The 22,483-nt window shown below is 44.1% G+C and overlaps 1 protein-coding gene across 1 annotated transcript in view; it reads right to left on the bottom strand.

The window, feature by feature from the left end:
* rgs14 (regulator of G protein signaling 14) overlaps positions 1 to 22,483 on the bottom strand; it is a 98,851-nt gene that overhangs the window by 23,372 nt on the left and 52,996 nt on the right. The window contains exons 3-5 of the mRNA XM_033029958.1: positions 16,425 to 16,594; positions 5,683 to 5,775; positions 1,119 to 1,262 (exon numbers count right to left, since the gene is read on the bottom strand). Coding sequence (XP_032885849.1) covers positions 1,119 to 1,262; positions 5,683 to 5,775; positions 16,425 to 16,594 — 407 coding nt within the window. The remainder of the gene's footprint in view (positions 1 to 1,118; positions 1,263 to 5,682; positions 5,776 to 16,424; positions 16,595 to 22,483) is intronic.

The raw sequence follows: 22,483 nt of genomic DNA, 5'->3' as shown, positions 1-22,483 counted from the left end.
TCTTCTTAATTTCCTTGCCACTATTCATTCCCAAACCAACATCAGTCAAGTAGATTAAACAGGTATTATCTCATTGTTATTCATTGGACCAGCACATAGTTGTGTACCTTGGCTTCATTAGAAGAATGAGAACATTTGGTATGTCTTAGAGTCATAAGGTCATGTGGCAGGAGCAAAATTAGGCCATTCAGCCCATCCAGCCTACTCCACCATGTAATCATGGCTGATCTATCTCTCCCTCCTCACCCCATTCTCCTGCCTTCTCCCCATAGCCCGTGACACCCATACTAATAAAGAATCTATCTATCTCCACCTTAAAAATATCAATTGACTTGGCCTCCACAGCCTTCTGTGGCAAAGCATGTTGATGAATACACTTTAGAAATGCTACATGTGTTTGGTAGAGAGCATATTGACTGGTTGCACCGCAGCGTGGTTAGGCAGTGAAATGCGGGAGCTTACAGAGAGTGATAGACACTACTCAGTCCATAACATTATTGACCCCCCCACTATCAAAGGCATCTTTAGGAGGCACAGCCTCAAAAAGGCAGCCAATGTTATCAAGGAACATCAGCCTGGCCACACTCTCATTTGCTCCGAACATCGAAAGGTATGGGAGTTTGAAAACCATGACCTACCCAAATCTGCACGTGTGAACTTTGATAGACGATCTTTGGTGGCACCAAGAACGGATATATTCTTACACTTGGTTATTAATTTATAGATTTTTTGCTTATTAAGCATTATCTATTGTACATTATCTTATCTTAATATACATTATCTATTTGTACGATGTTTACAGGTCTGTGATGCTGCTGCTAGCATGAATTTCATTGTCCCATTGTCAGTACTTATGACAATTAAACACTTGAGTTTGAGAATAGTTATACGTCAAAAATGCTTCTTTGCTGTGAAACATTGAAGTAGGAAAAGCAATATAAATTCAAGATACTTTCAAAATACTTTCAGCCACCAGTCAAGTTACATGTGTAACAAGCAGCTTTCCAAACAAGCACCTCCTGAGGCTGTTGACTCTGCGAATGCAGATGCAAGAGATAGTTTAATCCATTGGATGCGTGGTCATGAAGCAGAGGAAGATGAGGACTGGCATACGGTACCTGGAGCTGTTGTGCTTTGAACATATCGGACCTGGGGTCATTGAGGATATCTTCCTCCAGTTGAGCCTGACTGTCAATGTTGATGGGACTGGCAGAGCTGCTGGATAGGTACGTGCTGTAGATCTCGCTAGCACTCTGTGAGAGCTGAACACAGGACAAAGAGAATTAGGTCAAAGCAGTAAGTAGACACAAAATGCTGGAGTAACTCAGCGGGTGAGGCAGCATCTATGGAGAGAAGGAATGGGTGACGTTTCGTGTCGAGACCCTTCCTCAAGCTGATGTCGGGGGAGGACCGTGGGGGGACCAGACAAAGATAGAAAGTAGGCGGAGACAGTAGGACTAGCTCTCCATAAATGCTGCCTCACCTGCTGAGTTACTCCAGCATTTTGTGTCTACCTTCAATTTAATCCAGCATCTGCAGTTCTTTCTCAGACACTTTAGGTCACAGCAGTGCTGTTCCATATGTGTGGAAGCTACACAAATTCTGAGAGATATCAGAAAATATTATTAATCTGATATTCTCCCCTCACCCCCACCAATCTCACCCCTTCCAAATGTGCAGCCCTCCATTCGATATGATATGTTACAATACGATACAATATGATATAACTTAATTTAGGAAGGGGAATTGGTCTGCCAACAGTCATACAACACAAGATGATACAGGAAACATGAAATTAAAGTGATGAGTGGAAACTCCAGGATTGGGGATGCGCAAAGATTGAAAAAGGAGGGGGGTGGGGGGGTGGGGGGGAGGAGTCAGTCTACCCCATGACAGAATGGGGGAGGACTTGTACAATGTGATAGCCACAGGGAAAAATTCACATCCCATCTCTCACAACACTTTCCCCTTCCTCAATCTTCCTGTCTGTATTGCAGGGCCTAATTTTCCACAGATATCTAAAGCAAGCCCATTCACTCCCATCGTGCTTTGACTACATTTGTTCCCACCCGGTCTCTTGCAAGAGCACCATTCCTTCCTTATAGTTTCTACATTTACATTGCATCTACTCTCAAAATGTGGTTTAATCATGCCAGGATATCTCAGAGCGCCTCCGCACCGACCCCTCACTGACCTCTCCCCCTACCCGCTTCCTTCAGGAAATATGGTTCCCCTCCCCCCCCCCCCCCCCCCCCCATTTTCTGCTGTTGCGGATGGAACTCTCACCTGTTTCCTTCATTTCCCGCAGATCTGGTCTCGTGCCCCTTCCTGACCACCCCCCACCCACTTTCATCAGACTGAATATGGATGGAGTTCCCCTAGTCCTTAACTTTCACCTCACCACCATCATTCTCTGACATATCCAACTAGTCCAATACCATCCCACTCACAAGGCACATATTTCCCTCCTCACCCCTTTCTGATTTCTGCAGAGCCCACTCTTTCTGTGACTCCTCGGTTCACTCCAGCCTCCACACCCACCTCTCTCCCTCCCCAGGCACCCTCCCTTGCAACTGCAGGAGGTGCAACACCTATCCCTACATCACCTCTGTCCGGGGATCCCAATAGCCCTTCCAGTTTAGGGAAAGATTTACATGCATCTCCTCCAACCGCAACTATAGTGCTCACAATGTGGCCTCCTCTACATTGGTAAGTTCAAGCAAAGACTAGCTAACTACTTCACTAAACACTTGTGCCCTGTCTGCCAGGGCTAGCGAAAAAAATAATTCTCCTTCCCATTCCCATACCGACCTCTCGGTTCTCCTCCAATGCCAGAATGAGGCCATGTGCAAACTGGAACAACAGCATCTCATATGCCACTTGGGTAGCCTACAACCCAACAGCATACATTTTGAATTCTCCAATTATAGATAACCATCCCCTTCTCTTTCTCTTCCACCCAGTGTTCTCCACCACTCCCCACCAGGCACATTTGTCTCTCCATAACTCTCCCCCCCGCGCGCACCTCCATCTCTCCTTCTCCCCTTCTCCAGTTACCCCAACTGTTCATCGCCCACCTTCCCTACTCCAGGTCCCCTATTTGTCTCCACCTTCCCATTCCCTTCTACCAAGCTTCCCTCCCTTCGGTTCCATTCCCAACCTTCCTTTCTTATCAGATTCCATCATCTGCATCATTTTGCATTCTCCACCTATCACTCCCAGCCATGGGGTGGGAGATTGAAACCTTCACCCTGTCTCGACGAATGCAATCAACCTGACGTGCACAACCAATTAGATCAAATAGAACAAGTCTAACAAATCTCCAACTTTAGGCTGTGCACGCCATACGCAAGAAGAAGACTCCCAGTCCTGATGACTATATCCAGCCTTCTCTTTCCCCAGCTCAGTTGTCAGACATTCAACCCCCATAATCTTACTACTCTTGCCCCAATCTCTCCCCCTTTTTCCATCAGCTATTTCCCCTCAAGTCCTTCAGTTCTAAGAAGGGTCCAGACTTGAAATACCATCTGTCCACCTGCTTACCAAGTTCTTCCTGCAGTTTGTCTAGTTATTAATCATAAAAGGTAACGGAACAGACATGCCCAGTAAACTAAAATAAATCAATGAAAGGATTCAAGACTGATGCTTTTAAAACCAAGGAATTAAAAATAAACACATTCTAAATGTTTTTGCTCATGACTTTTTAACTTCTGATATAAGAAATAACCATCCTCAATCAGAAATTGCCAGAGCCACTCCTTTATTTAAGAAGCATTAGATTAGTTAACCAATTACAGGACTTAAAAGATAAAATTGGAATAAATCCAGTCTACTGATTTGATTAGGCAGTTGGCTAGGAGGAAAAAGATAAGAGACCGATGATAGTATGTGGAATCAAATTGCATTGTGCGACTCCGAGGTGCATTACTGGGGCTTCAACTCTTCCACAGCATTGATAGATGAAGGAGTAGGGAGAGTGTCTCAGTTTGCTGATGATATCAAGTTAGGTTAACAGATTTGACGCAAACAGCAAGTTGTGAAGGAGCACACTTTAACAGATGGAGTTTAACGTGGGGAAGATTAGGATCATCCACTTTGTTTTGAAAAAGATGAATCAGTTAATTTTCCAAAAGGTAAGCCATGTTGAGACGCTGGGAGATTTAGGGCTCCACAAAGAGGTTGATAATTACAAAAAAAATGATGATTTGAGAGCTTGGATTTCTAAAGCTCCCGATTACTAGAGTTTCCTTAACCCATATTTCTTTATAGCAAAAAAAGAGGCCATATTCAGCCCATCGACCTCTGGTAGCTGACATCCTTTCACTAATCTTTCCTGCAATCTATACTCGTCATGTTCTGATCAGTTCCCTGTACTAATCCACACATCCTTGGGATGTGGGGGGGAATCAGACTACCTGGAGGAAACGCATTGTGACCACAAGGAGAGCAAGCAAACTCCACACAGAAGGTTGTGGAGGTCAGGATTGAGCCCAGGTCCATGGTGTTGCGAGGCAACCAATCTGTCAACTATTCCACTGTCCTGTCCACTGGGATCACTGCCTGGGTGTGCAGCATCTCAGTTGGTGCACACGGGATTCTTTTTCAGTTACTCTATGACTATCGAGTTGCCAGATTTATTTGAGACTCCTACCTATCAATATATGTAAGAAGGAACTGCAGATGTTGGTTTGCACCAAAAATTGATACAAAATCCTAGAGTAATTTAGAAGGCTAGGCAGCATCTATAAGGAAAAGGAATAGGTGACACTTCGGGTCGAAGAAGGATTTCGACCCGAAACATCACCTATTCCTTTTCTCCAGAGGTGCTGCCTGACCCAATTAGTTGCTCCAGCATTTTGTGCCTATCTTCCTACCTACATAAAATACTACAGCTCTACCATTCCCATGAGAACTGGGCATTGACTCATGAAGCAATACAACATGGAAACAGGACCCTCAGCCTACCTTGTCCATTCTTAGCCAGTTGGCGTTTTGGGCTGGTCCCATTTTCGTGCATTCAGCCCATATCCCTCTAGATCATGCCTGTCCATATATCTTTCCAAATGTCTTTTGTATGTTGTAATTGCATCTGCTTCTATAGCTTCCTTTGGCAGCTCGTTCCAGATATGGGATACCCTCTGAATGGAAAAACCTGTCCCTGAGGTTCCTCTTAAATATCTCCCCTCTGACCTTAAAGCTATGCCCTCTAGACTTCAAGTTTTAGAATCCTTGAAGTGGATAGACTCCCTACCCACACAAAATATTTGCATGTGGTCTGTGTGACGGGAAACAGGCAAGAGGAGATGGAAGATCCTTGCTGTAGATCTCTTGTCATGGGGTGTTGAAAATGAGGACTTCATTATTCAGGCCTGGAAACAATGCTCGATGAGAATACTTAATCTGGAGAACCTTTTCCCATCCTTAACTCAACTCCCTGGAGAAAAGTCAATAATCAATAGTGTTTTATTTGTCACATGTGCAACTTCACAGTGAAAGAGGACAAAGATGCAAGTACACAGGGAAAGAAACACAGCAAGTGTAGTCAAGAGGAGATACAAGGAATTGCTGGTGCTGGTCCCATTTTCATGCATTCAGCCCCTATCCCTCTAAATCCTGAAAAAGTCTGAAGAAGGGTCCCGACCAGAAACGTTACCTATCCAAGTATAGTCAGCATGCACTTACCTGTTTGGAGTTTTCTGCTGGGATCTGCTGGAAATGTTCGCAGGCTTGCCAAAACAATATGTTTTCTGCGCTGAATTCTTTCTTTAAAAATTCCTAAGGGAGGACAATACATATGAAAAGGAGAAACATTCATGAGATTGAGCAACTCAATTCCAGAATGGAGATCCACCCAACCTACCTGCTAATCTCATTAACCTGTCTCCCTTTCAAACAACCGGAGAAATATCTTGTATTTCTTATTTCCAGCACCCTAAGCATCCCAAGGTGCTTGACAGTGGCATAAACAATAATTAATGGGCCCACAGATTGATTCAAAAGTTACATTTTAAGGGGACATTTATATTTCTGATTAAATCAGATTCTCAGTCCATTATTGACCAAAGTGCAGATGGACATGGATCCTACACGAAGCAGATACCAGGACTGATTCAGTTCCAGATTGCCATGTTGAGATAAGGCAAAACGTCTGTTGGATGTTACATCCAGGGCTTCATCCCCTCCTTGAAATCCAGGGCCATTTGCATGTACTTCATTATTCAGGCGAGTGACATGCTTGGGCGCACTCAGAGAATTTCTGATTAAGGTTAGAATTACCTCCAAACCTAACATCAGCACAAGAGAAATTTCCAGGATGTCCCAATATATTTTTCAGGGTAAAATCGAACACACATTGAAAATAAGGAATTAAATACATTTGAAATAAGTTGTAAATGATCACATTGCAACCAAAATGCTGAAACAACCACTTCGTTCACTAACATCGTTGAGGAAGGATATTTACCATTGTCGATTGCCCTGGCCTATATTTGACTTCCTGCTCACAACAATGCAGTTAAAATGGCCTGCAAACCACAATAGTCAGGAAGCAATTTGGAATGGATGATAAATCCATTGCCTTGCCAGTAACATCAAATTCCTATGGATGAATATCTTTAGAAAAAAGAACTATCAAATTAATGGAAAGGATACTTAGAGATAATATATATAATCATCTGGATAAACAGGGTCTGATTAGGAACAGTCAACATGGATTTATGCCTGGAAGGTCATGTTTGACTAATCTTCTTGAATTTTTTGAAGAGGTTACTAGGGAAATTGATGAGGGTAAAACGGTGGATGCTGTCTATATGAACTTCAGTAAGGCCTTTGACAAGGTTCCACATGGAAGGTTGGTTAAGAAGGTTCAATTGTTGGGTATTAATAGTGGAGTAGCAAGATGGATTCAATAGTGGCTGAATGGGAGATACCAGAGAGTAATGGTGGATAACTGTTTGTCAGGTTGGAGGCCGGTGATTAGTGGGGTGCCTCAGGGATCTGTGTTGGGTCCACTGTTGTTTGTCATATACATCAATTATCAGGATGATGGTGTGGTAAATTGGATTAGTAAGATGATACTAAGATGTTGTGGATAATGAAGTAGATTTTCAAAGTCTACAGAGAGATTTAGGCCATTTGGAAGAGTGGGCTGAAAGATGGCAGATGGAGTTAAATGCTGATAAGTGCAAGGTGCTACATCTTGGCAGGACAAATCAAAATAGGATGTACATGGTAAATGGTAGCGAATTGAGGAATGCAGTTGAACAGAGGGATCTAGGAATAACTGTGCATAGTTCCCTGAAGATGGAATCTCATGTAGATAGGGTGGTAAAGAAAGTTTTTGGTGTGCTGACTTTAATAAATCAGAGCATTGAGTATAGAAGTTGGGATGTAATGTTAAAATTGTACAAGGCATTGGTGAGGTCAATTTTACTTCGGAGTCACGTGAGTGACTACGTGAAGAACCCGCTTACGACGCATGCGTGTCATTACGCTACACGCATTCGAACTCGTCATTGCTGGAGGAAGGACGTTCCTCCCAAACGGCAGGGGTTGAACCTGCAACAGTAAGGTGAGGGAACGTTGTTTCTTTTACTTACCTTTTTTCTTTCTACAGAAGGCTGATGAGAACTGGCTGGGGAGAGTCTGCAGAACTGCAGGCAGCCAGCAACGGCCGGGTCCCTGCTATCTCCCTTAAAACGGGAGCCGGAGCCGACTTCAGCTCCAGGAGCAAGCCGACAGCGGTGGAGCATGTCTGGAGCAGTAATTTCCGACGACTCGGACTACAGCCCCACGGACCTATACATGGGTCCGAGGCGCTGGAAGGAGCGAGAAAGCTGGCGGGGGAGAACCTGCAAAATTGCGGGCAGCCGGCAGCAGCAGCAGCAAACGGCACGCTGATCTCCCGTAATGGGAACAGCTGTGCCCAATTTCGCTCCCGACTTCGCTCCCGCGCCGGCCCCGGCCGGTCGGGAGAGGAGCAGCCGCGAGCGACCAGTGCCCGTGTGCATGGGGGTCGGTTTGAGCGGCTGGAGGAGATGGCAAGCAGCCGCGAGCGACCAGTGCCCGTGAGCACCGGGGTCGGTTGTAGCGGCTGCAGCATGACCAGCAGCCGTGACGGCCGGTGCCCGTGAGCACCGGGGTCGGTTGGAGCGGCTGCAGCATGACAAGCATCCGTGAGCGGCCGGTGCCCGTGAGCACCGAGGTCGGTTGTAGCGGCTGCAGCATGCAGGATAAAGAGCAGCCGGGAGCGGCCAGTACCCGAGAGCATTGGAGCCGGTTGGACCGGCTGCAGGAGAAATTAAGCAGCCGCGAGCGACCAGTGCCCGTGAGCACCGGGGTCGGTTGGAGCGGCTGCAGCATGACAAGCAGCCGTGAGCGGCCGGTGCCCGTGAGCACCGAGGTCGGTTGTAGCGGCTGCAGCATGCAGGATAAAAAGCAGCCGGGAGCGGCCAGTGCCCGAGAGCATTGGAGCCGGTTGGACCGGCTGCAGGAGCAGTACCCCTTGTGGGGCTGCAGAGTGGAAATACTCCAAAGTGGCAAAGCCACAGTGGGCAACTAATAAGCCCCACAGCAGTACTCCTTGTGAGGCGGCACAGAGTTTCTCACTCATCAGAGGGGAACACCGAGATTCAATCCTGGGCTGGCTGCAGGAGCTGGAACAGGAGCAGCTTCAGGAGCAGCCGTGACAGCCATTGCCCGTGAGCATTGGAGCCGGATGGAGTGGCTGCAGGAACTGCAGCAGGAGCAGCCTCGGGAGTAACAGCTTCAGGAGCAGCCGCGATGGCCAGTGATCATGTGCATTGGAGCCGGTTGGGTGCCCGAGAGCATCGGGACCAGCTGGAGCGGCTGTTGGAGCATGTAAGTGGCAGGCTCCATGATATGGAGACTAGTCACAGAGGGGCAGCTAGTAAGTCCCACAGCGGTACCTCTTGTAGGGCTGCACAGTGTTCTCCCTCATCAGAGGGGAGTATAGGGGGTCAAGTTTGGGCTCCACTTGAACAGGGGAGCAGAACATACCCCTAGTACACTTAGGGTGCGGAAACCCTATGGGAAAACACTTACCATCAGGGAACTGCAAAACCTGAATGTTCCCAGTATCAACCTAAACATGGTAGGGCAGGGAATTGAAACAAAAGAATGTTCTAAGTCCTAACAGATGAAAACCTGGAACCTCCCAACCTCCAATATTAAAATTTGGAGGCATCTTATCTTAACAGGGAAAGATGTTCACATCGAGGGAACTCTGGGACACATTAAGGAACGTCTTAAAAACTACTTCCTGAGAAATGTGCTACCCTCATCAGACACCGGCACCTCAACGACCACAGAGGATGCCGAAATAGTAACTAACCTACTAATAGGAACCAGGGAGGTTGGTAGTGGATAACAGATCTATCTGTATGCATAGAATTATTCTACCGACACTTAAAATTCAGAAGTACAGGGGTATACCTTAGAATTCTTCATTCCATTACCCTCCAGTTCAGCATGTACCGAACTGAATGTTCATGCTTACAGGGAAAGAAACAACTAAAGCGCATACTGAACTACAGTGCCCATATATTATAGGACTTATGGAGGACATCCACATGAATCACAGGGATTTGTGTCCTAAATATCCTTCTCATAATTTAGAGGTGGTTGCCACTTCATCTTAGATTGACTAATTTGAATACTTCGTACTTTATATTCATTACAAATGGGAACCTTTGGTGCAACTAAGGGATTGATCCTAGGGTACTACATGGCAAGCATGGTATTAAAATACGCTTGCTATATAGGACTCATTGAAGGTGCCCACAGGTGTATTTAACACAACAGATCATCTGCGATCCACCGTTAACACACTTCACATGGCAGTAACTTTGCCGTAAGAAAGGGTACAGCCTTTATGGAGGCTTCCAGGGAACTAAACCAGCCATCAGACTGGTAGTAGAATAATTGGCATTAGGGGCTGTGTGACAGCCACATGATATCGGACCTTTACATAATCATAGTACAGAGCGCTACACGCGTCACTCAAGAAATTATGTGGGGGTCATTCTGACCGACTTATGAAACAACCAAACACAGTTATCCGTCTATGGAACCACATACTGATGGGCCTTGGATTGGGATGCTACTAATTCCATCTCCAGCTGTGGGGGAGATGGAATGCTCAGGAGGCATCACTACTAACGTTGGGCATATATACCTGGGGAAGTGAGAGCTAGTCATGGCTTTAAGTCAAATTGTTTTGGGTTATAACACCAGTATGTTAATCTACAAATTGACAACACCACCGGGGTAGCATATGTCAACCATATGGGTAGAAACATATCGACACCATGTGACTATCTGGCCAACAATATTTGTGAATTGAATTGAATTGAATTGAATCCATCTTGTCAATCAGACCTTTCGGGCTGAACGAGATGTTGTTGCCTACAGCCATACATGTAATACTAGCAGCACACAATGGACACGGGCTGGCATCCGCCGCGGTGAGTTCACCGGGTACCTCCACTCTGTGATGCAGGCAATAGTCTTAGAGTCACTGTCTCTATTAATCTGGATTAATAGCGTATCCAGATAGAGATTGGATATCAGCTTCCAACTACCAGGAAAACTGAATTTAGTGGTAGACAACAGGTCACGCTAAGTCTAAAAAGTCTGTATGGATGTTGGATAAAATATGTATTGCTGGAACAGCTGATATGGAACACCAGATAACGACCTATTCACATCCATGCTCTTACCAGTTATCAAATTATGTTCTTGGGAGCCAGAACCTGGGGCAGTGGTTCAGATGTATCTTCGCTGATTGGGGGATCATTTATGCATCCCTCCCTTTTGCCTCATCAGTTGGTTATTTAGGAAGAAACTATAGACTTCACGTCTCGAATTTTGATAATACCTGATTGCCCTACGCAACCAGAGGTACGGGTGATATCAACATGGGTCAGAACCATACATCACCATCCATCATAGACCTAACTTACTGGGTCTTCCCGCAACAAGGGGAGTTACCCGTCACTATTATATATTAACCTATTTATTTAGAGTTGAAAGCACCTCTTCTACACCTGGGACTGACGGACCGAATGCGGAATTATTTCAGCGGGTCACAGACTGTCCACCTAAACATCAGTACTTGGTATCATCTAGTAATGGGAAGTACTGTCACAACAACAACCATCACCCACAGATCTATGAACATCCCGTCTGTTCTGGAATTCCTGGCAAGCCTCCATTACGATGAGAGGCTCAGTCATAGTGCCATCAACTGCGCCAGAGGTGCTCTGTCAATATACCTGTTGAAGGTGTTCAAAAGGGAACTGCAGATGCTGGAATGAAGGTACAGAGCGGCATTCTGTTGGGACAAACCCTGGGAAACAAACTCATGAGGGGCATTTTAAAATTAGTCCCCAAGAACCAGGTACTCCCAAATATGGGATGTGAGCATTGTACTGACCATGTTAAGAAACTGGTCTCCAGCTACAGCTCTGTTCCTACGGGAACTGACTATGAAAACAGGCATGCTGATGGTCCTGGTCACGCCACAAGGGTCCAGTCACCACAGAAAACAAGGTTGGACAACATGATTAATTCATCTGGAATTTATGGTTTACATCAGTGTAATAGTCATACAGAACAGACAGGGGTCAGCAGGCCTAAAAAACAGAATTCAGGGTCTACCTTACAGATGGTCGTCTCTGTATTATAACACACTTACTATCATACTTGAAGTATACTAAGATCATCAGAGGGGAGGAATGTCACTTTAATCAGCTACTAACAGCTATTTAAAACAGTGACAGTCCAGACCATCTCTGGATGGCTAAAACAAGTCCTAAATAGGCTGGAGTGGGAACTAGCATTTCAAATCTCACTCCACCAGGGCTGCAGCTACATTAGCAGCTATGAAGTTGGACGTACCAATGGACCAAATCCTCAAGACAGCAGGATGGCCAATGGAGGAATTTTCCAACGACTTTATAACAAACCAGTCATTGAACCTGAAACATTTACAGAAACAAATTTAAGTTCTGTAATATAATAGACCCATAAATAGGGGCAATAATTGGTGTTCATAATTTTACTGTTGGATTTCAATATCGTATTGATGTCTAATGTTGTTAACTCTACTCTCCCCAAAAATCAAGGCAGATGTGAAGCATGGACTCGTTCCACGGCATGAAATCACAGAGCTTTAAAATCTTCACGTAGTCACTCACGTGACTCCGAAGTAAAATAGTAAGATTAAACGAGAACTTACCAGTTTGAAGTTTGATCCTTATTTTATGAGGAGGAACGTTGAGGGACTACGTGCCCTCCGCTCCCACCCTTGATCATAGTCTGAACTGGTATCTGTTGTCTAATCTTACTATGTTTAGTCATTATAGTTATCTGTGATTCCACACCGCTGCTTTGAAGAATGACACGCATGCGTCGTAAGCGGGTTCTTCACGTAGTCCCTCAACGTTCCTCCTCATAAAATAAGGATCAAACTTCAAACTGGTAAGTTCTCGTTTAATCTTACTATTCTGGAGTATGGTGCACAATTTTGGTCGCCAAATTATAAGAAAGATGTCAACAAAATAGAGTACAGAGGAGATTTACTAGAATGTTGCCTGGGTTTCAGCACCTAAGTTACAGGGAAAGCTTGAACAAGTTAGGTCTTTATTCTTTGGAGTGCAGAAGGTTAAGGGGGACTTGATAGAGGTCCTTAAAATTATGAGAGGGATAGACAGTTGACGTGGATAAGCTTTTTCCATTAAAAGCAGGGAAGATTCAAACAAGAGGACATGATTTGAGAATTAAGGGACAAAAGTTTAGGGGTAACATGAGGGGGAATTTCTTTACTCAGAGAGTGGTAGCTGTGTGGAATGAGCTTCCAGTGGAAATGGTGGAGGCAGGTTCGATTTTATCATTTAAAAATTAATTGGATAGGTATATGGACGGGAAAGGAATGGAGGCTTATGGTCTGAGTGCAGGTAGATGGGACTCGGTGAGAGTAAGTGTTTGGCATGGACTAGAAGGGTCGAGACGGCCTGTTTCCGTGCTGTAATTGTTATATGGTTATATGGTGAAAGTACAAGGTTTTTTGACAATGAATACCAATTTCAATGTCATTGTCCTATCAGGGACACATGACAATAAACTCACTTCAACTTCAACTAATTTATTGGTCATGGTTCTAATTTGTAACAACTCCATTTGTGGAATTATAGTCTTTCTCCATATGAGCCTTCTACTGCAACTTCTTGTGTAATCTGCAACAACATCTTTGTACTTGCTCTCCTATACATTTTTCTAGATTTTACTTAATGGATATATTTAAAATTCATGACCCCTGGTTCAGTTACCCACATGTGTGATCAACCTTATATTGAAAGTAAGATTTCACTCAGTTGTGGAAGGTATATAGAATGAGCCACCTGAGGAGGTAATTTAGGCAGGTTTAATAACACCATCTTAAAGACATTTGGAGAGGTTACATAGATAGGAAATGTTTAGAGGTTAATGGATCAATTGCAGACAAATGGGATGTGCTTAGATGAGGCATCTTCGTCTGCATGGGTAGGTTGGGCCAAAGGGCCTAGTTTGCATGCTGTATGACTATGAATCATCTTAAAACATTGCTTAAGTCAAATGTCTACCTTATATCATCTGGCAAGGGCAGTGCACAAATGCTTACATAATTGCCTATCTGTCATACCGTCCCACATTCATATCCTTCTCCACAGAATTAAGCACAAAAGCTTGTGCTTTTTCTCATGCAGTTTCGAGGGATTGCTGTATTAAGATATTAAATTGAGGTTTTACAAACACTCTGAGAGACCTAAAGGAACCTACGACACTATTTTGATTAGCATCAAAGGAGTTATATTTGTGCTCTGCCAATTGTCCCACATTCAACATTTTCAAACAGCAAGTTATTTGTTTGTTATTACATGGCTACCTGTGGTGATTTTCAGGGCACAAATTGGCTGGTGCGTTTACTATTACAGAGCCTGTACTTCAGCAGCACTTCCTTGGTATGAAGCACTTTGGGAACATAAGAACATAAGAAACAAGAGTAGGTGTAACCATTTGGTCCCCCGAGCCTGCTCCACCAGTCAACATTGCACAGAGGTGCAGTAATACAGCTTCTGCCTTACAGCGCCAGAGACCCGGGTTCGATCCTGACCACGGATGCTATCTGTACGGAATGTGTACCTTCTCCCCGTGACCTGCGTGGGTTTTTCCGAGATCTTCGGTTTCCTCCCACACACCAAAGATGTACAGGTCTGTAGGTTAATTGGCTTGGTATAAATGTAAATTGTCCCTAGTATGTGTAGGATAGTGTTAGTGTGTGGGGATCGCTGGTCAGTGTGGACTCGGTGGGCTGGAGGGCCTGTTTCCACACTGTCTCTCTAAAAGTTAAAAAACTACAAGATTATGACATCTAATCTTGGCTTTAACTCCACTTTCCTGCCTGATCTACAGAACACACAATTCCCCTCTTGTTCAGATCTCTACCTACGTCAGTAAACTCAACTTTGAAATTAGATAACAATGTCAAACCTCTCCAAGATAATTTCAAAGCTTCACAAGAAAACCTGAATGAAATCGGCCGTCATGCTGGTTAATAGGATGTTCCCTTCTCCATCTCAACATTGGCATTACATTCAGGACTGAGAAGAGAAGCAATTTCTTCACCCTGATGTCAGAGATCGTTTGGAATTCTCTATGTGTGGTGGCTCAGTGAATGAGCATATCCAAGACTGAGATTGGAGGTTCTAAGAGTCGAGTGACAGGGCATTAAAGTCATCATCACAGAGAGGTAGAACATAGAAATGTTCAGCCCATCCAGTTCTCGTTGACCATCAACTGCCCCACGTTTTCATCCCCCCCACATTTTGTCAGCTCCCTCCAGATTCTATCATTCACCTACACACAAGAAACAGTTTACAGCAGCCTCTGAACTTCCCAACCCACTCACTTTTGGGACGTGGGAGTTAACCAGAACACCTAGAAGAAATCAAGCAAGTGATGCAAAGCCACCATTGAATGGGAAGTGGATGTGAAGAGCCAGCTGGTCTCCTGCGTCTGGTTCTTATGCGTTTATATTTAGTTTTAGTTTGAGAGATACAGCGCGGAAGCAGGATATTCGGCCCACCGAGTCGACACCGACCAGCGATCCGCTTACACTAACACTATCGTACACATATTAGGGAAATTTACATTTATACCAAGCCAATTAATCTACAAACCTGTACGTCTTTGGAGTATGGGAGGATACCGAAGATCTCGGAGAAAACCCACGCGTTCACGGGGAGAACGTATAAACAAACAGCACCCGTAGTTGTGATTGAACTTGGATCTCTGGCGCTTTAACACTGTAAGCAGCAACTTTACCATGGTGCCATCGTGCCACCCCTATTCTTCTGTCACGGGATTGTTTTAAGTTCCTCGCTCGCTTTTTCTCTAAAATGTTCATTAATTTTTCATGTCTTGTTTTTGTGAAGTCAGATAGAAAATAACTGTTTAACCTCACCGTCTTATTCCTCCTAAATATGAATTAACCAACCTCAGCTTTTAAAAGACCAACACTTACTTTCATTATTCAATTTTGTAAAGAACCATCCCATTTAGTCTTTTATTACTCGTAAAGCCTCTTATTGTTGGTATAATATTTCAAGGCACTCAAAACCAAGGGAGGTTCATGGAACAGGCAATGAGGCAGTCAGTTACCATTAGATGAGACTGTAGTTCTTGCTGGGACTATCACAGTGACCACTATGTTTAGCCCTCAGATTAGCGTCAAGAATGACTCATAATAATGCAAAAATACTCCAGAATATTTCTTACCCCATGTAGATAGTTAGTTGGATATATAATCTAGAGGAAGCAAATTCTATCTGTGCAATTTGAAAATGTGAATTCAATGTTTTGTTTCTAGATTACCTAGTGATGAATAAATGGGATTAGTAAGAGTGTTGCTGTTGACAACTCAAACCTGACACACTTATAAAGTTCTGATCAGTTTCCCATCAAAATTAGCTACATTCATCTGTCCTTCAAACTGGCCTAGCAAGCCATGTCTCTGTATTAAAACTAAAGCCCATGGTTCAATAAGAAGTCACAAATTCACACATCACAAGTGTTTGAAATCTGGTCAATCATGACCAAGCTGGCCAGCAATGCCTTAAAAATTCAACAGGTACAATGGTCACCCAAATCAAAAAACCCCAAGCCCTCTAACATCCAGAATAATGTACAGTTGTGCAACATCTCTAATAGAGAAAACAGACCCAGGATAATTCAAGGAACTATAATGCAAAGGAGAAAATGAGGCAAAGAAAGATTGGTTAGGAGGTGGTGTAACTATAAGCATGGTTAAAGATGGAGTAATAATAGGCTTGGGTGGTTATTGATGAAGGGTGGTGAGTACTTACTGTGAAGTACTTCACACCAACTGGGTCTTGTAGAAGCCGTTCGAAGGAGACTGCCCAGCTGGCCACTGATCTCTCGGAGTAGCCCGTGTTACTCTGGAAATTAGGCAGACTCACGTTGCTGTTTAAACTCAGGTCACTTCCCCTTCCATTGATTTCAGCAACATTCAGCTCTGTGCAAAAAAATGTGTTATTGTCTTTAGATTTATAATCTCAAAGTTGAACAAAAAAAAAATAAACATCTGAGGGCATGAATTATGATTTGCTGAAAGTTTAAGATCATGCATCTAGCAGATCCAGGAGCGTAAGATTAGGAGTGAAATATTGAATCCCATTGACTATTCCACCATGCTTTAGATTACAATGATTTGTACCTGATCTTCTCTTACCTGCCATTGCTTGATTTGGTTAAGAAAGGACAAGTGCTGGTTTACATCGAAGATAGACACAAAATGCTGGAGTAACTCAGCATCTGGAGAGAAGCCATGGGTGACGTTTTGGGTTGAAACCCTTCAGGGGAGAGGGTGACATAGAGATATGGAAATATAAGATATGAAAACTAGAGATCAAAGGGGAAGAGGCAAAGGAAAATGTAGACTGGATCATTGTTGGCTGAGGGGAAGGTGACAATGAGGCATACCATCTATAGGATTTAATCAGGACAATTAAACTAGTTGGAGAACAAGGGTGGGGGAGGGATGGAGAGAGAGGGAAAGCAAGGGTTATGTGAAGTTAGAGAAGTCAATATTCATACCACAGGGTTGTAAGTTCCCCAAGCAAAATATGAGGTGCTGTTCCTCCAATTTGCTTCTCTCCGGAGATGCTGCCTGTCCCGACTTGACTTACTTCAACATTTAGTATCTATTGTTGCTTCATTTGCCTTGATCCCTGTATATTGATTTATATTAATAACAATAATTTGTGTCTATCTTTGGTTTTAACCAGCATCTGCAGTTCCTTCCTACACATTACATTACAGGTAGTTCTGCTTTGATATGTGTCTCCATAATGCAAATTGGATATAGCGCGATTGTTTAATTGGAGAACACAAGCTGTATTATGTGGGCTAAAATGGATATAATGCAATTCCAATCGGAAACTGGAGACCCACTTATAGGTTACTTTGGGAATTGACAAGCAGAAAAAAATGTCTTGATAAAAAACAGTCCCTATAACTTCCCGGCAGTCACCTATCACCATTGCCTCGTTAGAATTGTCTCGTAAAGTGGCGGCGCCATGCGGCAGCGACCCCTACAGTCCGTCTGTCTTTTTTTTATTTTTGTCCCATTGAATGTATAGTTTGTTGTGGTTTATATGTTGTTTTTAACTGTGTATATGTGGGGGGCTGGGACTTTTAAATCTCTTCCCTGTATGGGGGACCTGACCTTTTCCCTGCCGGGTCTCCGTTGTCGTTGGGGCCTAGCACCGTGGAACGGCCTCCAACCGGAACAACCTGGGGGCTCCAGTCGCGGAGCCTGCGGACTTACCATCGCGGAGCTGGCCGAGTTCGGAGCGTGGAGAGCTGTGGTGGGCGCGGCTGCGACCCGACTACCCGACTCCGGAGCTAGGAGTCTCCAGCCGCAGGTCCGGTGGACGATGACATCGGGAGCTCGCGGGTCCCTGGTGGGAGATCGCTTTTCGAAGCTCCCTCAATGGCAACTTCTCCTGCCCGAATTGCGGGGTTGAAAATGACCCAGAGCGGGGCCTGACATCGCCTGGCGCGGCATTAACGGCCGCGGGACTAGCCATCGCCCGCCAGGGGCTCCAACATTAGGATGCGGAGCAGGGCCTTACATCGCCCCGGCGCGGCCTTAATGGCCGCGGGACTTGCCATCGCCCGCTAGGGGTTTTAACATCGGGAGAGGATGGAGAGCAGGGGAGATACAAGACTTTGCCTTCCATCACAGTGAGGAGGAGATTCACTGTGATGGATGTTTGTGTGAATTGAGATGGTCGTGTGTCTTGTAAAATTGTTTTTTCTTGTTGTATGACTGCAGAAACAAAATTTTGTTTGAACTTCATTTGAGGTTCAAATGACAATAAACGTTATTGTATTGGTATTGTATTGTATTGTATTGTAGAACACAGCTGCCACTTTAACTGCTGGTGAACAATGAACTGAACAAACAATCGCCTCGATCGAAAGCTGTGCTGTGATACTCTAGTCAATGCAACAGGCAGTCTTCAGTATTTTTCACTTGCAGTAACAAAGATAAACTGTAGCCATTAAGAAAACCTTTATTTTTGAAAATCTTGCAGGAAAAATAACTTTATTATCGTGTCTGAAATTCTCTTGCCCCTTAACCCCCTTTTCCCAGTTGGCACAATTGTTTTTATAACCCTATTTTCTATAATGCAAGATAATTGCTCAGGAAACATTAGAGCAAAACTACTGGTACAATAAGATAATTTTACAAATCCTTGGTACACAATCATCTTATTTAAAGACCAAAATAAGAAATTTAAAGCCTCCAGGCATTCATCACACCATGTAGACACAACATGCTGGAGTAATTCAGTGGGTGAGGCAGCATCTCTGGAGAGAAGGAATGGGCGACGTTTCGGGTCGAGACCCTTCTTCAGACTCAATGGGCAGCATTTCGGGGCGTGACCCTTCTTCAGACACATCATCACAGCATGGTGCTTTATTCTAAGTGGCAACAGTATGGGTGACATACAGGTGCAGAGAGTGGACACCATGTCTTACAGTTCCAATGACCTTGGTTCATTTCTAATCACAGCAGCTATGGAGTTCACTGCTTCTCCCTGTGGCCACGTGGGATTTACCCAGAACAATCTAGGGTGTGTGATCCTTGGTTACGTTGCCTGTTTCCCAAGGTAGAATATTAAAATAGGGATGAAATGCTGAGGCTTTATTAGCACTGGCCAGAGAGCATTTGGAGTATTGTGAGCAGTTTTAGGCCCAGTATCTGGGGAGGGGTGTGCTGCATTTGGATTGGGTCCAGAGGAGGTTTACAAGAGTAATCTCTAGGAAGATAGGGCTAACGTATGATGAGCGTTTGAAGGCACTGGGCCTGTTCTCGCCGGAGTTTAGATCGATGGGGGGGGGGGGACCTCATTGAAACTCACCAAATAGTGAAAGGGCTGGATAGAGTGAATGCGGAGAGGATGTCTCCACTAGTGGAAGAGTCTAGGACCAGAAAGTATGGCCTCAGAATAAACATTCCTTTAGAAAGGAAATTAGAAAGAATTTATTTTGTCGAGGGTGGTGAATCTATGGAATTCATTGCCACAGGGGCCAAGTCATTGGAGATTTTTAAGGGTTCTTGATTAGTAATGGTGTCAAAGGTTATGGGGAGAAGGCAGGAAATGTAGTTGAGAGGGAAAGATAGATCCACCATGATTGAATGGAGAGTAGACTTGATGGGCCGAATGGCCTATTTCTGCTCCTATAACCTTGTGAACTTATTAAGGTAGACTGAATTGTAGATGGATTTGATGGTGGGAAGTTGGGTCTGCATGGTGTACTGTCCCACATGCACAACTTTCTCATTTCTTGTGCGCTTGGCTAAAGCAGTTGTCAAACCGAACTGTGACACATCCCAAAAGAATGCTTTCTATGGTGCATCTGAAGAAATTGGTAAGAGTCAATGGAGATATGCTAAATTCTCTTAGTCTACTGAGGAAGTAAAGTGTTTGGGTGCTTCCTTGGCCATAGCATCAATGTGGTTGCACCAGACAAATTGTTGACAAAGTTCACGCCTAGGATCTTAAATATCTGGGCAATCTCTACTCTGGCACCACTGATGCCAGCCCACTATCTTAAGTGGATGACCAACTCCTTCATTTTACAGTGTAGGAAGGAACTGCAGATGCTGGTTTATACCAAAGATAGATGCAAAAAGATGGATTAACTCAGTGGGACAGGCAGTATCTCTGGAGAGAAGCAATGGGTGATATTTCAAGTGAGACCCTTCTTCAGATTGGTGACGTTTCGGGTTGGGACCCTTCTTTAGACCAGTCTGAAGAACATAATTGAATGGAAGCCATGGTGACCCCACATGACTGTAGGTGTCTGTTTGTAAGCATCATCCAAAATCAGCTCCCTATACTAATGAGGGGAAGTGCAATGGATTTTCCAGCCACCTACAGTAAGGTAATTACGTCAGATGCATAATGATGTATTGATGGGTAGCAAAAGGCTGGCCTTTCCAGCAACACTCCTGTCAGCAGTTCAGATGAATGTCATTCTAATTACATTTGGCATGGTACTCCCCCACACACATTTCAGTGGCTAACGCACAACACTGTTGTAATCTGGGGGTGATTAACACAAAATACCCTGAGTGACTCTGACCTTTGCGTGGAGGAGAACATTTCAGTCAGAGCACAATGAAGTCAGTCAGGGCAGGAGGTGAAATATCACACATGCTCTGCTGCAGATTGAACATTACAGAAGGAATTATGTTCTAGCCATGAGACAGAGGGCCATGGTATCCACCGCATTGTCAGAAAAGGCGTTAACCCCAAGTTCCCTCTCAAAAACGAATGGAGAGTTCTCCCTGATCTCCTTTATCCATCTGGGAACATGACTAAAATTAGCTATTGCATTAATAATCCAGAAGGATGGACCCAGAGACAAGAGGTTAAATCCCACCACAGCAATTGGGGAATTAAAATTAAACAAAATCTCTAATAAAGTCAGCACATCAACAGGGACAATGAAACTAATATCATAACAGACCCATGTATATCAATAAAGTCCTTAGAGTCATAGAGTCATAGAGTGATACAGCCCTTCAGCCCAACTTGCCCACACCGGCCAACATGTCCCAGCTACACTAGTCCCCCCTGCCTGCATTTGGTCCGTATCCCTCCAAACCTGTCCAATCCATGTACCTGTCTAACTGTTTCTTAAATGTTGGGATAGTCCTAGCCTCAACTACCTCCTCTGCCAGCTTATTGCATACACCCACCACCCTTTGTTTGAAAAAGTTTCCCCGAAGAAGTGACTGCTTCATAGAAGCAGATCTGTCACCGTCATCCTGTCGGTTTATTTGACTCCAAAAGTATAGCAATGTGGTTGACACATAACTATCTCTAACATGGCTATTCATCTATGCAAGACACAGCCAACTAGAGATAGGGCTTTCAAGCAAAAGATAGATTGATTACTAGAATCTTGCGGTATACAAATTGCTTTCCTACATCACAAGAGATTTCACCGATCTTCAAAAATACGTTGGTATATCTTCAAGTTGTGAAAGGCGTTCTATAATATTTGGGTAATTTGACATTGATATTCAATGACATATCTTATTCCCCATATCCAAGCCCTCTCAAGCGAATGTGTCCAAATCTCAAACAGAAAATTGACACTTTCCATGACTTGAATTATTCCTTGCTGTTATCATCCGTCGCTATTACGCGTGGTGCACAGGATAAAAATGATACTGGCTACTTTAGATTTCTCTTCATATTTGCGGTCTTTAATGATCTTATTGTTTCCCTGTATTTGCCACTCCAACTAAGTAGACTTGCTGAAAGTTCTACTTTGACGTTTCACTTCTTGAAAGCACTGCGACACATCAGAACAGGAACCATTCTGAATAGCACAGCACAGCAGCAGTGGGGAAGAAATCAAAGCTTTCATTACATCAACACATTATGACATTCAATATACCAAGAGGATTGACAAAACTCAAATGCAAAAATAAGAAAGACCCAGATGTTATGGGCCGAAGGGACTGTTCCCGTGCTGTACTGTTCCACACTTGGTTAATATATAGAAAGGAACTGCAAATGCTGGTTTAAAGCTCTTCTGGGTGAGATGCTAACTGCATTTCGTTGTCTCTGTACTGTACACTGCACAATGACAATAAAAGATTGAATCTGAATCTGAAACCGAAGATAGACACTAAAAGCTGGAGTAACTCAGCGGGTCAGACAGCATCGCTGGAGAAAAGGAATAGGTGATGTATCAGGTCGAGTCTGAAAATTTCCTTCCTAGGATAAATAAAGTTCTATCGCATCGTATCGTATCGTGAACCCGAAACGTCACCTATTCCTTTTCTCCAGATATGCTGTCTGACCCACTGAGT

Source organism: Amblyraja radiata, chromosome 11 (genome assembly GCF_010909765.2).
Source record: "Amblyraja radiata isolate CabotCenter1 chromosome 11, sAmbRad1.1.pri, whole genome shotgun sequence".
NCBI lineage: Eukaryota > Metazoa > Chordata > Chondrichthyes > Rajiformes > Rajidae > Amblyraja > Amblyraja radiata.
Note: the sequence above shows the minus strand (reverse complement) of the source record. Positions and strands in the feature narration are given on the sequence as shown.